Source organism: Montipora capricornis, chromosome 5, assembly GCF_036669925.1.
Source record: "Montipora capricornis isolate CH-2021 chromosome 5, ASM3666992v2, whole genome shotgun sequence".
NCBI classification, from domain to species: Eukaryota; Metazoa; Cnidaria; class Anthozoa; order Scleractinia; family Acroporidae; genus Montipora; species Montipora capricornis.
This window is the reverse complement of record NC_090887.1, coordinates 7,323,142-7,340,508: the sequence shown is the minus strand read 5'-3', so window position 1 is coordinate 7,340,508 and position 17,367 is coordinate 7,323,142. Positions and strand designations below refer to the sequence as shown.

The 17,367-nt window shown below is 41.8% G+C and overlaps 1 protein-coding gene across 2 annotated transcripts in view; it reads right to left on the bottom strand.

Moving 5' to 3' along the window:
• The window catches only part of LOC138049311 (outer dynein arm-docking complex subunit 2-like), a 39,457-nt gene that overhangs the window by 6,672 nt on the left and 15,418 nt on the right, over window positions 1-17,367 (bottom strand). For both annotated transcript variants that reach the window (XM_068895533.1, XM_068895532.1), the window contains exons 17-27: window positions 16,246-16,467; window positions 15,162-15,272; window positions 14,481-14,635; window positions 12,678-12,738; window positions 10,944-11,125; window positions 9,587-9,650; window positions 8,919-8,969; window positions 7,571-7,648; window positions 7,154-7,264; window positions 5,101-5,144; window positions 3,924-4,101 (exon numbers count right to left, since the gene is read on the bottom strand). In XM_068895533.1, the coding sequence (XP_068751634.1) occupies window positions 3,924-4,101; window positions 5,101-5,144; window positions 7,154-7,264; window positions 7,571-7,648; window positions 8,919-8,969; window positions 9,587-9,650; window positions 10,944-11,125; window positions 12,678-12,738; window positions 14,481-14,635; window positions 15,162-15,272; window positions 16,246-16,467 (1,257 nt within the window). The remainder of the gene's footprint in view (window positions 1-3,923; window positions 4,102-5,100; window positions 5,145-7,153; window positions 7,265-7,570; window positions 7,649-8,918; window positions 8,970-9,586; window positions 9,651-10,943; window positions 11,126-12,677; window positions 12,739-14,480; window positions 14,636-15,161; window positions 15,273-16,245; window positions 16,468-17,367) is intronic.

Sequence of the window (17,367 nt, the reverse complement as noted above, 5' to 3'; positions counted from 1 at the left end):
TAGCAAAATATTAATGACACTTGCACCAACATTGCACTAGTCACTGTCTTTTGGTATCGCCTTACGAAAACTGGACTGGTTGCTGGAATCGGGTGAACTTGATTTTGAAGGATTCGCAACCGAATAAAAATCCTCCAGTAGTAGTAAATGATTATTAAAAGACATCCCGAAGAAAAAATTATCATCCAAATCAAATTTGTAGTGTCATTCCAAAGAACTGGTAAGATGCACGTAAATGCAGAAGCCCAGATCACGATCAGCGCTACATAAACTCGCTTAATGGTTACAAAACCTCTGTACCTGAGTCCTAGCGAGAGAGCCAGATGCCTATCTACACTAATGGCGGCTGTTGTGGCCAAAGACACTCCACAAAGAATATTGCTCGTTATACGAGTTACAACAGCGACGTAGCGACACACCTGTCGTAGTTCGAGCAGCACAGACACGCAGAAAGCGACATAGCATGGTTGGGAGACGACACCCACTAGTAGATCAGTTGTCGCCAGATTACGAAGAAGGAGTTTGGAGGGAAGATGAAGCGAGATGTGCTTGTGAAGAGAGATAAGAATCAGAGTATTTCCAGTGATGGCAGTCATGGCGAGAACAATATTGAAAGCTAAAATATATATCAACTTGCTGTGTTGGGAACCACCAGCTAATTTTGCTGAGCAGATCAGGGAATATCCGGTAATATTTTCCTCCAACATTTCGCTGAAGTACGATGGCCTTGTCTTGCCAACTGGGTCACCTTGCAGCCCTTTTAACGGCTTTGGAACTGTCTTAGTAGGGTAAGTTAGGACGCAAACTGCTGACACGCACAAAGGTGATTGAACCCGGAAAAATCAACGAGTTGAGTGACATCTGATTTGTCGCCTTAAACATTTACATACAAAAAAAAAATTACAGACAAAAAAAAAACGTCCATACAAATAAAAACTTAGCGCTATCGCAAGTATTTAGCCATTATTCCGGCTTCTACCGTGAGCACTTTGTACAAACGGGCGACATGTCATGTAACGGGATGGGTACGAAAGGGTATGTTGAAGTTAAAATAAAAATAGAAAATGAATTATTTTTGATCGTTGTTGCAAGTTCATGTTGTCGTCAAAACCCAACATTTGGTGATTTCACGTTGGTGTTTTGTGGAGTACGGCAAAGAAATGCACATGATGAGCGTGCCGCACGAGCAACACCATTATTTTTCCTTGTTTAACCAATAATATGCCTTCTTTGTGTCGTTGTCGTTGCCATCGTCCTTGCTTGAGGAGGCTCGAAAGGGTTTTCGGCTGAGCGCGCAGGCGCGTAAGCCACACACGCAATTCTAAAAGCTGCTCGCGTCAGCTCACGATTCAAAGTGGGTCACCAGAAAGAAACAAATACCGCTAGTTTCGCTCACCTTTCTTCTAATTCCTATACATATGGAATATAAATATTGTTACAAGGCTGCTGCCTAAGAAAATTTTAAAGGGGCCCTCAGAGCTAAACGCTGAGAACTTAGGAGCCCAACATACAGTACATGTATGAAGTGAAAGGTGTTGCTGTGAAAAATTAAGGCGCCCAGAGCTATTCTTTAGGAGCCCCAGGCTACCGGGCTCCTGTTAGGCAACAGCCTTCATACATCTCCTATTCACGAAAACAACAAAAATTGTACACGCACGGTTTAATGGTCACTTAAATCCGTTTGTGTTGGCCTGTAGCTTCACTCGCGCGTGCACTCGAATGAGCGGGTGACGCATGCGTAAATGCCGATCTTGTAACCCCTCAGTTTTCCTGAGTTTGCAACTTTACTCGCTTTTATCTCTGCTTCTGAACGGTGATTTTTTTTCATTTTTTGCATGTTAGCTTAGATTAATTTAAAACGTTTGTCTTTGAAATTTAAAGAAATTATGTAGGTGAAAAAAGAAATTAGCGATACATTTCAAAAAAACTTATTTTCCTGAAAAACTGACCTACAGATTTTGTTGAATTTTAAATATTTTATAGATTATTTCTAACATTATCTGGTAATGCTGAATGGGGAGATTTCACCGTCCCATTTTTTCAAAAGAGACAATATATCTTGTATTTATGGCTCAAAGAAATGCCTTATATCGTTGCCATGGTAACGTTATTTTGGAGGAAAATGTGATGTGAGAAATCTATGATGGGTACTTAATACCCTGGCCAAATTTTGTCTTGATATGATTACCCTAACTGTATCTAAAAACAGAATATGTTTATTTGTTTGAAAAAAGGAGAAACTATTTCGAGCCTCCTTAAATCCATTTGTGTTGGCTTGTAGCTTCACTTGCGCGTGCACTCGGATGAGCGGGTGACGCATGCGAAAATGCCGATCTTGTAACCCCCTCATTTTTCCTGATTTTGCAACTTTACTCGCTTATATCTCTGCTTCCGGACGGTGACTTTTTTCTCATTTTTTGCATGTTAGATTAATTTAAAACGTTTGTCTTTCAAATTTAAAAAAATTCTGTAGGTGAAAAAAGAAATTAGCGACACATTTCAAAAAAACTTATTTTTCTGAAAAACTGACCTACAGATTTTGTTGAATTTTAAATATTTTATAGATTATTTCTAACATTATCTGGTAACGCTGAATGGGAAGATTTCACCGTCCCGTTTTTTTCAAAAAAGACAATATATGTTGATTTTAAGGCTCAAGGAAATGCCTTATATCGTTGCCATGGTAACGTTATTTTGGAGGAAAATGTGATGTGAGAAATCTATGATGGGTACTTAATACCCTGGCCAAATTTTGTCTTGATATGATTTCCTTAACTGTATCTAAAAACAGAATATGTTTGTTTGTTCGAAAAAAGAAGAAACTATTTGGAGCCTCCTTAAAAGCTCTTGAACAGCAAAAGCGGCCTTTGTTGCCTATCCTCAGATGGCTGGCGTGAAACGCCGCCATCTCAGAAGTCGCAATGTTATGCGCAGTATGAGATGCGCGGTGCAAACTAAGGGAATCACCTTAAGGACCTGAACGTTTCAGCGCTTTTAAGAAACGCAGGGATACTTGGGATACACTTTCAAGCGCAAGCCAAGTACGCGCGTGTCCTCGCGAGAAAGAAATTTCGCGCGTCCACCCGTGTCTTACCAGCAATTGAGTGTTTTCACTCACGTGATAAGTAACCTTGTTTTTCCACAGAAACAAAAGAAAAACGTTTGCATGATACCGGAGGATTAGTTGGGGACACCAACATGGCCGCCATTCTATTGCTTAGCAACACCAACATGGCCGTTGGTGTAAAATCGAGTCTGTGGTCAGTTTAAAAGTTTCCTGGTGTGTGACGCGTCCCTTCCCACGAAACGCTACAAAAATTGTTTCTTTTCTTCTTCGATCGATTTTCTCATCAGACCCCAATCAAACTAACATTCCCGATTATACGTCATTTTACAGTTATAGCTAGGTTACCTGGCCTAAGAATGGAAGCGAGGCTGCCGGTGACCCTGTTTTGATACAAACCTTTCCGCTTTTCTAATAGACTGGTTTTAAATTGAGTGTCGAAAGTAATTAGTGAATTACTTTGGTTTATGATTACTTCACTCAGTGATTGGTTCAAAGTTCTCGCGCCATTTTTTCAACCAATCACAAGAGAACCCAAAACCAATCGTGGCTCACGCGTGCACATTTTCCCGCGCTTTGTGTCGGCTACGTGTAATTACTTCGAGTTTTGATTGGTTTACTGGATTGTCTCCGACCTTTTGATTGGCCAAATTAATTACTTTGGTTTTGGTTTTACGACACTCGATTGAAAACTGCTCTATCAATGTGGACTAATTAGATTTACAACAACACAATTTACATGATAAAGGCAGAGAGGTCTGTATCAATACAAGGTCAACGGCAGCCTCGCAGCCATTCATAGGGTAGGTCACTAAGCAAACAACTTTAAAATGGCACATTGAAGGTCTTGCTTATTTACCTTTACAACATCACTGTTGTGCATGGAAATGCAGTTGTCAGGGTCACGCGACAGCTGGTGGAGCGCACGTGCAGTTGCTCTATGTACATCCGGGTTCTTGGATTTGAGATAATTTACCAGGGGTGGAACAGCGCCAGCGCGGCCAAATGCTACTCGATTGTTACCCCACGTACAGCATCTAAACAGAAGAAAGCAAGACTGTTTGAAAGGAGGTTGTGCAACAGGTGTGATTACGGAACGTTAACAATTGGAGGCCAAGTGCGAGTTTTCCATTCCGATCATGCGCACTTAAAAAAAAACTCGATCGCCAAACGCAATACGCATGCTCAGAACTAAAAACTTGTCGTTAATGGCAACGAGTCAGACTTAAACTGGAAAAGTTATGCATGCTGTTGTGCACGTTGTCAGGTTTTCTTGACAGCTAACTATGGCTTTTCGATGTCAAAAAACTTCCCGCAATGCAACTTGAACGAAAAGTTAATTAAAGACGTAAGAGTACGCCAACGTCGCAGCCATGTCTTCTCCCTACTTATACTTAAGCCGGTGGTCTTGTCCTGCCCGCCCTAACTCTTGGCGAAGAAAGACCCAGAGACGAAATAGGTGATGCGCAGGACCGATGCGCATTGTGCAAAACCCCCTCTTCGAAGTTTGGGTTCGACATCAAAGTTAACATTCTATTAAAACGTAAAGGGCACAATACATGGAGATAAAAAATCGATAAAGTGCTGGAAGAAGTCCGTAACCCAAAAGTCCCGATATGCGATGGAATGCGGCCCATCAGTTTTCCGTATTATCTATTTTTACGAAGGCCACTGCTAGACTTTTGCGGGAAAAAACGTGGCGGTATTGTGTTCCATGCACGATCCATGAGTTTGCACTTGGCACGTGCAATCCCTCGCGCGGCTACTTGGTTACGGACCAATCAGAGGCGTTGTGATCATCAGGCCCAATCTGATTGGCGATGATTTGGCGGGAGCCATATTCTAAATTTAGACAATGTAGTAAGCTGATGAGGGCTTGGGTCAAGGCGAGGCGAGGCCTCGACCCAAGCCCTCACTTGTTTTTAACACGCAGTTGTTTTCGTTTTTCCGACTATCTAGGAGCCTGAAACAGGATAAGGCCAAATGAGAGAGATCGACAATTGTGGGTTATGGGATTCTGGTACTGGTCTACAAACCTGGCAATAGACTCAGCTAAATACTGACGCAGGCGGTCATCGGTCTGAGAAATAAGAGAGAGAGAGTTCATTAGCCTACGTAGCTGGCGGTATCGTTGGTGCGAGAGGCAAATGTCGCGCGGAGAATGGGGAGTAGCGCGACAATACCGCCGGCCACGAAAAACCTTAAATAACAATGACCACAACCAAGGTTTTCTGAGCCCGCGAGACTAAGCACCCCCGGAAAACCGTTGTTTTAACGAAAACCGCTGGTCAGCAACCTGGTTCTGGTCATTGCTGTCTAAGGTCTTCCGCCAGCTACGCAGGCTAAGAGTTCATGAAAGGAATTACAATACCAAGAAAGTGCCAGAGCAAAAATTTGATTGCTAAGTCTAGGAAATGCTCCTCGTTAAGGACGGTGCCTACTATTGTTATTGCGCACACGTTCTGCCCATCTCGAGATAGTCGGGTTTCCTATCGGTGATGCTTATTAATACAGGGATATTTTTGCGCAGTTTAACACTATCCGGAAAAAGTAGATCTTAGTAAGTCCTCTTGGTATCCAAAAAGAAAACTGGGGGTAACCATGCATTTTTGAGAGATACTTAAGCTTCAATTTGAGAAAGAACGCCATACATTGCTTTTAAAGCTCTTAACAAATATTATTCATGAATTATGTTTGAAAAATGCGTGGTTACCCCCAATTTTCGTTTTGGATTTTAATAACACTTGTTAAGATCGACATTTCCTGCATAATCATGAACCGGGGCAAAAATATCTGTGAATTAGTAGGCACCGTCCTTAAGAGTCTCAAGCCTAATTTGGATATCCAGACGGACTCCATACGTGCCAAACTGTTTGTTAATTTTCATGTTTCTTTATACACGCTTCTTATTTACTATTGTTCTTTTAGATTGCAATTTTAAAGTTACTTTGACTTGATAATGACGTTTAGCTAACGTCGAAACAAAGTTTTTCAGTTTTAGTCAAGTGTTTTCCAAAATCACTTCTTCGATTACAAAACCAAAACGAATGAGACAATCCGATAAGAATACTGCATTCTTATCAACGTAAAATTACCTTGGCAAATGACAATTCGCTATCAAGGTTCGAAACGCACTAAGAACTCATATGGAAAATCGGTCGAATAAAAAATCAAGACTGTCATCAGATAGGGTATCGAAACGAAAGTGCCTTGATCACATTAGAGTATCGTTGCATCGAATCGTTATACGGGCATAACACAATTTTGAGAACTTACGACAGAGATTTGTATTGTTTGAGAAGGGGGGAGGTTACTCCGGTTCAAACACAGTTCAGTTGGTTCAGCGACTTTTGAAAGTCGACCATTGACTTCGACATTCCACGAGTCGCATTTGTTAATTTTTCCGCCGCTCCTTCGACATGACGCGATAGATGCTTTGATTTTTTTCCATTTTTCTTTGATAATACATCTCTTTATAACAAAGAGGGCAAAATTACCAAAATTATGCTGATGGGCTGAGACAGAGGATATTTTTTATTAATTTTGGAAATTGCCCCGGGCAAAATGACTTTCGTTAGTTTCATGTGGTAAATGCTTTTTTCAGCAGGGTTGGTTTCATTTCTTTGGCGTTGTTGTACAGAGAGAAACTCTTATCCAGCTGATTCGTGCGTTTTACAATTCATTGACGCTAACTGAACACTGAAATTGATTCCTACGAAATAACGCAACAGCGTGGGTTGTTTTTGACCTTCTTGACTTATTTTCTTAGCTTTAAAATGATGAATTGCTTTCCCCCAAATTTTAAATACTTTTTGAGCAAAAAAGACATTTTTTGCGATGGTCGGTTATGCGTGGTTTCCATTTTTATGAAAATGAGTTAATAAAAGAAATTTTTGCCCTTATCGATTGCATGTTTGCTCGTAGAATGAAGTATTAAAATTACCCGTGACACGTATTTTCAGAAGTTGCAGAAATTGCCCCTCGTCGCTGATTTTAATCCTTAATTTTACTTGAACCCATGCGATTACCTATATTAATATAGTGGCTATGGACTATAAATCGGTTTTGCAAAATAGATATGAGTCTAACCGTCGTAGCGAGCTTGGCCAGCATTGGTACCACGCCATGATCAGTGATAACAGCTAAGTTTTCTTCATCCTTAGCTATGTTTGCAATTGCAGCACAAACACTCGCCAGGACCTGAAATTTAGAGAAAAACCAAGACTGATTCATCGTAGTTTTTTGACAAGCCTTCAGCTACAAGCACGTCTTTAAGTAAGCCTTAGTACACCCTTAAAGTGTACGTAAACTCGAATATTTTTCACTGCTGAAAAGACTTTCTTACCTATAGGAAACATATTTTGTGGTTTTCACTTGAAGATTTCTCTTTTAGTCCACCGTAAAACTTACGAAAATCCCTTGTCCGAGATTAGCTACAAAGATCGCCACAACCTCGTTCTCAAGAGACCCTGGGGACGAGGTTGAGATCGCCATTCAAAGACTTACCTCCCTGTCACTAGACTTCAGCAGACTGACGATTAGTTCCAGACCTCCAACAAAAGAGCGAACCATTTCTCCAGCGTCCTACGGATGAACACAGGAGCGCTTGCAGTTTTAATCGAATTATAAGTCGGATTCTTTCACAAACGGTACTGGACAATCTACGTTTAACAGCTTTGCAAATGGTACCGGAAATTTAGTTTCCGTAAAACCGCAAAGAAGGACTTCTATCGAAAGAAGTCCTTTCTTTTTCCGGAAAATTTCCGTTGAGATCAACCATCTCGTTTGTTTTTCCACTGAAACAATATACATGTGGTAAGCGCCTCAGGTCTTAGTTCTCGCCGGAGCAAAAGGGTTCGAGCTTACAAAACACATACCTCTCTTACAAGATATCGTTTTCCCAGACTATGTATACTTATAGTAGCTTCTGTCATCAAGAATTGTCAACTTGGCCAATCAACGGATGTTTCGATCGCATTACAGGTGCATACATTAACTTTGGAATTTATACGGAAAATAGCAGTCTAACAATAATTGGGTCTGAGAAAAAGATCTCTTAATCCAGGGGCACTAGTTGATCTCTCATTGTCGTTAGGGAGCTTAAGCAAAGACGGCGACGACTGCTACGAGAAAACGCCACAAAACAATAGGTTTAATTAGCAAAAACAATAGTTCTGAACGCCCTGCAGGTGCGTTTTACATTTTGATACATTTCTTTGCCGCTCTCGTCTAGACAACAACGTGAAATGATCAAATTTGAGATCATGTGGAGAACGAGAGCACCTGACGATGAATTTTCAATTTTCTCTTTAAACATCCACACCGTTCTCACCCATTTTATTCTTGGAACGTGTGCTTACCCTTTCCAAGCCAAGCCACTTGGAGTAATCCCAAAATTATTACAGTAACGGGAAGTAATATTTTAAGGCAACGTTCTCGGACCGTCGTAGTCGTCCTAGCTTAATTAAGGTGCCTATAGACCTCTTTCATAATGGCGGCCAAATAAATATGCTTTTGTTTTAATGCTAATAAGCCTTTCTAGAATCGCTACGACGTGCGAATTTCAAAAGAATATTTGTTTCAAAGTGAGGCTGCCAGCGGCGCCTATATATGGTGATGTCCGATCTCAGCCATAGATCCCTTGCTTGTAAAGCGTATTTGAATGTGTTAATAAAAAATGCGCCATATAAATTCATTACCATTACCATTACCAGTAAGTCTAATTAACATAAATGCAAAAGAATATAGAAGAGGTCGCCATTTATGAAAGTTGTCTACAGGCAAATCTTGTGTTTCATAACGTTTCTGTTTGCGACCCAGTTTCTTAAATCTCCAAGTGCCGTTATTCACACACCTTAGCATTTTCGATGCAGGGACAAATAGCCCAGGCTGCACTAGACTGCACCTGAATCGACAAAATACACCACAACTGTCACAAAGAATGCTGTATGAAGATCCAAGATCGTTCGTGCTTATTCCGGTAAATATCGACCAAATGTTATTCCACGTTGACGTTGTTGGAATTAAAGCGGCGGTGGGGGTGGTGATGATGATCGTGATGATGATGATGATGATGATGATGACGACGAAGATGATGATGACGTTGATGATGACAACAATGATGACGATGACGATGATGACGATGATGTTGATGATGACGATGACGGTGATGATGACGACGATGATGACGACGATGATGATGATGACATAATAACGATGACGATAACGATGACGATAACGATGAAAACTTTATTAAAGTTTCAAGCATTTGAAGACGAGCACAAGTACTCTAGTAATTAGGGAGACCACAAATCAATTTAAATCAACTCCTTTTTTTTTTTTAAATAATAAATCAAGTGGGCTGTCAAGTCAACAGGGAGCTGGTCAATTAAGAGTTCAACTTACATGCCGTATTAGGAGAATGAAATGATTTTAGAGTATATGGAATTTCTTCTATTCTAAAAACCAGGAAGAAATTCACTTACAAAGTAAGTGACTGAAAAAAAAATCGGGCAAACACACCTTATGGTTGTTGGACTTAAGTAACGACCAGAGAAGACGCACTCCGTCGAGACGATCAATAATACTGAAAATAGACAGAGGATCCAGATCAAATTGTCCATTTCTGAGTTCATGTCTGCCTACCCTTCAATGCGAGTCCAAGTGCGAAGTTTTTCTTACGAAAATTGGTTTTCATTCATACGTAAAGTAGAAATTCGCACATATGTTCGTTTTGAGGAGGAGGCAAACATGAACTCGGAAATAGCGGACTGAAATACATTCAAAGCCTATAAGAACTAAATTACCCCAATGGCAACTAACAAGAAATGCTGACAAGCAAAGGGCCAATCAGAACGTAATGAGAATACGCACACTCAGCTGGCGCTTAGGGCGGGAAAACAAGTGTCTCTGATTGGGGCGAGCTTTTCAAGCCAATTACTAGGTGTAGTAGAGCGGTTTTCAACTGACTGTCGAAAGTAATTGCGCGATTGCGATTGCGGCGCTCATTGATTGCCTAAGTCTAGCGCCAGTTTATCAACCAATGAGAGGGAAAACCGAAACCAATCCGACTTGCACGCGCGATTTTTCCCACGCTTTGAGCAATTTTCATGGAATTGGTACGAATTTGGATTGGTTCGTTGCGTTGTTTGTACCTGCGGTAATAATTAGTCGAAGTAATTACTTTGGTATTGGTTTCACGACACTCAGTTGAAAAACAGAAGCAATAGACCAGTTTCGTATTGTCACGGTTAGACTGGATCTAGCATGAAATGGAGGCTAATGCGGGGGAAATAATTTGCATGTGGAAGGATTCCCCCGCATTAGCCTCCATTTTAATGCTGGATCCAACCCAACCGTTAGAATTTGAAACTGGCCTATTCCCACGCCAAAAGCTCTAAGAGACTTCTTGTAAACTGAAAACGGTGTTAACGTGGTCACATTCATCTTTGAACACGCGTGCAAATCTTGAGAGAACAATGCTGAAGCACGGACTCCACGTGCCACTTACAAAGGAAATGCCAACGTGCTTACGTACCAATACCAAATGCGAGACGTCACCTGATTGTTGAATTTGTAGTATGTAGCTAAAAAGATAGAGTTAGCTACGCATGTTTTAGCTGCCTATTTAGACTGCGATTTTCCCAGCGGATATGAGAAGCCTCTTTGAGCAACAACTGGAAACGTTTGGGTGCCATATCTAAAATGGAGAAGCAGCTCTCAAAACAGAGACTTAGACATTCCTCAGAGTGTTGCAAATGTTGGAAAATGTCAGAAGTCCTGTCCCTTCTCAGATGCTCATGAATGCGCGTCTTCATCTCAACTTTGAGCTCACTGTGGAGGAAATTCTCAAACGAGAGAACACGTAATTTCTACTCACGCCATGTTATCAGGCTCGGTCGCACAGGCCCCCACTGCATTAGTGACATTGACCAAAAGAGCCTGGTTGGTACTGGTCAGCAGGTTCACCAGTGAAGGTATCCCTCCTGCTTTTCGTATTGTTGTTCGGTTGGCAGGGATTTGCGCGCACTCGCCCAAGGCCCCCACAACATTGATCAATACCTGTACAAGAAAGATCCTTTGTGTAAGACAAAACTGACTGTCCTCGTTCTCTCTCGTGTCCCAGAGTTTCAAATTGGACTCGTGTTAAAACTCGTCCAAACATACTTGTCCAGAGATTCCGAATCGTGGCCGAGAGCTACTTATACAAGTGCAGCCGAGAACTGAGTTGGACTAGGGCCGGACTACCAGGATCAATCATGAACCCTTAAGGCAAGCGCCCCAACCACTGCCTTCTTCCGGAAAGTGGAAGGAACTAAAGGATCTAGATTTTACATGTTATAGAGCGGTTTTCAGTTGAGTGTCGAAAGTAATTAGCGAATTGAACTGTTTTTGTATTACTTCACTCAGTGATTGGGTCAAAGTTCTCGCGCCCCCTTTTTCAACCAATAAGAAGTGAAATCAAAACCAATCGTGGCTCGCGCGTGCACATTTTCCCGCGCTTTGTGTCAGCTACGTTTAATTATTTCGAGTTTTGATTGGTCTACTGGATTGTCTCCGTCCATTTTGATTGGCCAAAGTAATTTCTTTGGTTTTAGTTTTACGACACTCGATTGAAACTCGCTCTAAGCCCACCCCCAGGCTTAACTAAGAGTTTGAGCGTCCAAATCCAAACAAGTCGCATCCACAGAACTCTAACTCCCAGCTCTTCAGTTGCTAACCAGAAAATAGGACGTGATTTTCTGAAGATCATTGTCGTTGTGAATATATGAAAGACATTCTTGAACTGAGGTTTTATAACTCTAACCAAAAATGATCATCGCAGATACGAGCAACGTGAGCATTGCCCGGGAAGCTTGAAAAAATCCCGGCAGGGGCCCGCTTCTTGAACGTCCCGAAAACTTCCCGGGCCCGAGAAGCCATTTACGAAACTGCCATTCGCTTGTTTTGTCAAGCTGTTCTTTTGACATGTTTTCAAGACAACGAAAAGCAGAATGATTGCGAAGTTTGATGGCTTAAAATCCCTCCGCTCATAAGATACAGAAAATACGGAATTGTGACACCAAAAAAGGTCCCGAAAAGTTTCGGGACTTTCGAGAAACGGACCCCCGGCTTGAAGGGGTCTCGCAACCCACGACTGCTACTGCCAGGATCATTAATGCAGGGATGGCGCAGTATTAAGATCACTCGGCTCCACCACTGTGGTCCGGGTTCGATTCCCAGAATTGGCGTCTCACGTGGGTTGAGTTTGCTGGTTCTCTACTCTGGGGCCCGTTTCTCGAAGGTCCCGAAACTTAACGGGCCATCTTCGGGTGTCACAATTCTCTCTGTATCTCAAGAACGGAGAGGATTTAAGTCGCCAAACTTCACAATCATTTTGCTTTTTGTTACACAGCCTCTACACAGCCTACGATTTGACATTCTTTGATTTTTGCACCGTGTCCCGATTAGCGCCTTAGCGCGAAATACAATTGACACTTAAAGTTCAAAGTTCAGCTTAGAATCTCTACGTTTCTCATTATTTCAATCTCCTTCCCAGGGTCTTTCACCGCCGAGAGTAGGACGGGCGAAGAGATTTTACAAACAACCGAATCGAAACATCGCTATGACTTACCTCCTCAGGCTGCTCGTTTAACAAAGATACCAGCTGCTCGATTGCCTTGAGTTCTTGAAATCTATAGAAATGAATGAATGAATGAATGAATGCGGCAATAAATTTCTTCGGCCTTTTTCGGAAAAATACGGCGATAGGTGAAGATCACTCAACAACGAAAAAAAAAAAAGACAAAGTAAACAGTGCTTCGTTGGCTGTTAAAACAAAGGATGGATAGGTCCTTTTTTAGACGATGGCCGTGTGGTACTTATATTTAACTATCATGTAGACTGCTATTGGTGAGCAGTCCCTTCACAGTCAGTCGATCCGCCCGCTTCAGTCACACCGGCAAGAGTCGAAGAGGCGAGGGGAGAATGGGGAAAGAACAAGAAAAAGGGATTGAAGGCTTTTGCTAGCGTGACTAAAGCAGGCGGTTCGACTGGCTTGGAAGTGACTGCTAGCAGTATAACTATCACGTAAATATATAGTACCTCAAGTTACATTCTGGCCATTCATTTCGGCATTAGATTCTATCCACCAAAACCACCCTGGCAGAGAGAGAGACTGAGGTTGAATTCAAACACACTTCGTGACGCCTTGTACATAGTACTTCGTGTCAAGCCACCTTCATATTAACATTTAGAATATCTGTACAGAAAGTATCCCAAACATTCATAAAAGCTAACGGTAGGCCTAATTAGGACTAAAGAAAAGTTTCTAAGTTGCCTAAGGTTAGCTTTTATGAATGTTTGGGATACTTTCTGTACAGATATTCTAAATGCTAAATCTAAATGTTAATGTGAAGGTGGCTTGACACGAAGTACTATGTACAAGGCGTCACGAAGTGTGTTTGAATTCAACCTCAGTCTCTCTCTCTGTCGGGGTGGTTTTGGTGGATGGAATCTAATGCCAACCCAGAATTCATTCTGTCGGAAGAAAGGGTTCTGGATTTTTATTGTCGATGGTGACTCGGTGACACTCGGAAAAATTCGAGTGCTCCTTTTCAGGAGTCGAACCTACGACCTTCAGATTATTAGTCCGTACGCTCTACCACTGAGCTATAGGCGATTCGTACCAGGGGTGGATCAAGGATAAATAACGACCGGTTTCCAAAACAACGAAAAAGTTTCTAGGGGGGTTCCGAGGGTATGCTCTCTCGGGAATTTTTTAAACTTTAACTCTCCAACCTCCCCTTTCCCGTGTTTCTAACCGATTGCCGTAAAACGGTGGAAACCGGTATGGATCGGCCGCTGCGTGCGAGCTGAGTATTTAAGTTGGTTTCGTTGAAAAGATGGCACATTTTAGGGACAAAAACATCGCTTGCATCTTCGTTAAAGCTTCTTTACTAAGGTTTATCAACTTTTGGAAAGATGTTCCACTCAGAATTCCCAAATGTTTGGAAAACACCGGTGGCTCAGTTGTTTGAGCAAAGGGCTGCCATGCGGGAGGTCGCGGGTTGGAACCCCGGCAGGTTCAGTACTCAGGAAAGAAAGTGCTGCCTTTGTAATTTTATCTGCAAATGGTTAGACTTTCAAGTTTTCTTGGATAAGGACTATAAACCAAAGGCCCCGCCTCACAAATATCTTCTACGTTCATAAGTTCCCTGTGGGACGTTAAAGAAGTCACACACTATTCGAGAAGAGTAGGGGATGAAGTCTCCGCGGTGCTGTGGCTGTCTTTTTCTCTCCAAAAGAAGTAGCCGGCTTAGCGCGATGTCTCTAAAAAGGTTTACGGTGTATGAGGTCACATAAGCATGCAGAAACAGCCATCAGTCAAAAGGGACTTTGCCGAGTGCTGGAACATGTAGATGAAGATGAATCTCACCTGGTCACATTTTCACGATTGATTGAACACTTCCAAATGGCTCCTGTAGCAGCGGCGAGTAACTCCTTATTCTCAACATTGAACGATAAAGACACAAGAGGGTCCAGGCCTCCGTACTTTCGAACAAGCTCACGGGTTTCGTTGTCCTCAGCGCACTGGAAAAGAGTAAGAGAAAAAATAAGTACGAGTAAGAGAAAAAAGAACATTGCTGATATTATTGATACGAATTTAAAAACTGTCAAGATCATTTTGTTGCACGTATTTTTTAGGAACTAGGAACAAAACTACTGCGTGATGGAGTTCACGATTTGTATTGACGTCACAAAGTGACTTTCTGAATTACCGTTGTTATGGGTTCTGCTAAAGGTAAGGGAAAGAACTGAAACTTTGTGCTGTCCCACAAAGTACTAGATTGATTTTATCACGCGGTTAAACTGTACAACCTTCTTCCGTGTAACTCTACCCGCAGCAACACCATAGTTGTTTGAAATTGTTATTTGTTTCCTCTTTTTAGAAGAACCTTAAATGAATTGCTAGTACTTTGATTACCAGATAGCAGTCTTGCGATCACGAATCTGTTTAAAAGCAAAGGCCTTCATGGCCTACAAGCCCCTGTATCCACCCATTCATGTCAATGCTTTTGGGTCACACAGGAAAAGTGCAATAGTATTACAGCCTCACCTTGAATATTGCACTCGCACAATGCATTTCGAGTTCTTGGTTTTCACTTTTTAAGTTTCTCACAAGGTCCTCTATCATACCTTCAGTGCGAATAGCAAGCCTGTAGCTAGGCTGAAACAAATTTTAAAACAAAGTATTCTTGAAAATTTGTGATTAAACGCGATTTAGCAGGCAGTGCAGCCCAGTGGTTAGGACGCCTGCCTTGAGATCCAGAGATCAGGGGTTCAAGACACGTTCTGTCCACTGGTGTAATTTGTTCCAGGTAGTTCCTGGTTCAAATTCTTGGCTGCACTTGTAAATAGCCAACTGGTTTGCCTCCGGCCTGTTGGGATTCTTAATGCTCGGAGATTTTAGCTACTGGCTATGATACTGATACTAATGACTGAAATAACAAAGCATTAGCAAAAAATTAAATAATAATAATAATAATAATAATAATAATAATAATAATAATAATAATAATAGAGCGGTTTTCAATTGAGTGTCGAAAGAAATTAGCGAATTGCTTTGGTTTTGCATCTACTTCTCTTAGTGATTGGTTCAAAGTTCTCGCGCCACTTTTTCAACCAATAAGAAGTGAAACCAAAACCAATCGTGGCTCGCGCGTGCACATTTTCCCGCGCTTTGTGTCGGCTATGTGTAATTACTTCGAGTTTTGATTGTTTTACGAGATTGTCGCCGTCCTTTTTGATTGGCCAAAGTAATTACTTTGATTTTGGTTTTACGACACTCAATTGAATATAGCTCTAATAATAATAATAATAATAATAATAATAATAATAATAATAATAATAATAACAATAACGATGACGATAATGTATTTCTGGCGCATTTCTACTCTCAATAAAAATGCACCCAAGGATTAATTGGGTTAAAATCAAACACGCTAATAAAAATATTTGCAAAATCAATTATGCTCGCAGTGCGGATTATAGACGAAATTGCGAATTGATTCTCGCACTTGGGTGGACAATTTAAGCAATTGCTTTATTTTGATTGAAGGCTAAGCCTCGGATATGGATACTAAGACTGTGTCACGCCGCTAGCATGACTTCAACACGTGACAGTCTAATTTTGTATTTACCTCTGTAGCACATTCTTGTAGTGTCCCCACAACAGGAATAAGCATTGCTTCATTGTTAGACTTGAGTAATCGAGCCAGGAGCGGTATTCCGCCGGCTTTGCGGATGGCTTGTTTGTTTTTAGTGCTTTTGCTACAGCTCCATAGGGCAAGTGCCCCGCAACGAGCTACATCTGCTTCCAGATCAGATGCATTTACAAGAGTCCCACAGTCCAGGAGTGACACCTGTCAATACAAATAGATGTCAAGGCCATTCCAGCGACAAAAACGACGACAGTGTTTGACATGGATAAGTCCGCACCCCAACGGAAAGGTTATAGACTGTCCCTGGGGGAGTGGGAGGGAGTTGTGCAAATAAGGGACCCAGTGTGAAGAAGTAGGTGATTGCAATGGGATACTTTCTTGGGCGAGTGGACTTGTGTGAAGAGGCTGACCGTGATTGGGGTTATATGGCAAGAGGTCCTGGGTTGAGCAGGTTGAGGTAGGTTGTGCGTGACCGGATGGGGTGGATGGTGTGTACATAGGAAAGGGGGTATGGGTGGGGTAGGACGGGGGGAACGGGTCAGGATCCTGGTGGTTCTGTGTGATATATCCTGCAATGCAAGCAATTAGATACACACCAATTTAATAAGCTTCACCACGTATCCCCTACTTCAACATCACTCTCGTCAAGGAATACAGATAACTAACGTCACAAAGCGTCCCCTAGACTCTGCTCCTCAATTGAAGATGAAATCTTCATTTACTTAACCTAAAAATGACGCTTACCCCAACACTTATCTGTTGGAAAGAAGAAGCAAATGCTCAGGCCTCACGGCGCATTTCGTGTTGGATATCTCAAATGGGCGTGCATCTGGGTCTTGGTGGAGTGTTTGCTCAATTACCAGCCGCTGTTTCGAGAAATGAGCCAGCGCTCCATTCTCTTCTTGGGGAGGTACCCGAACTCGAGTGAGTTGAGCAAATCGAGCTTAAAAGTACGTTCGTGAGTGGGATGAGTATGGAATACGCCATACTTTGAACCTACTTCACTTTATTGTATCTCTTAGATAATACGCGCGCTATCATTGGCCAAATTAGCAGGCCATATTCTACAGTAGGGCCTGCTAAATTTGAAATTTTGTTCAA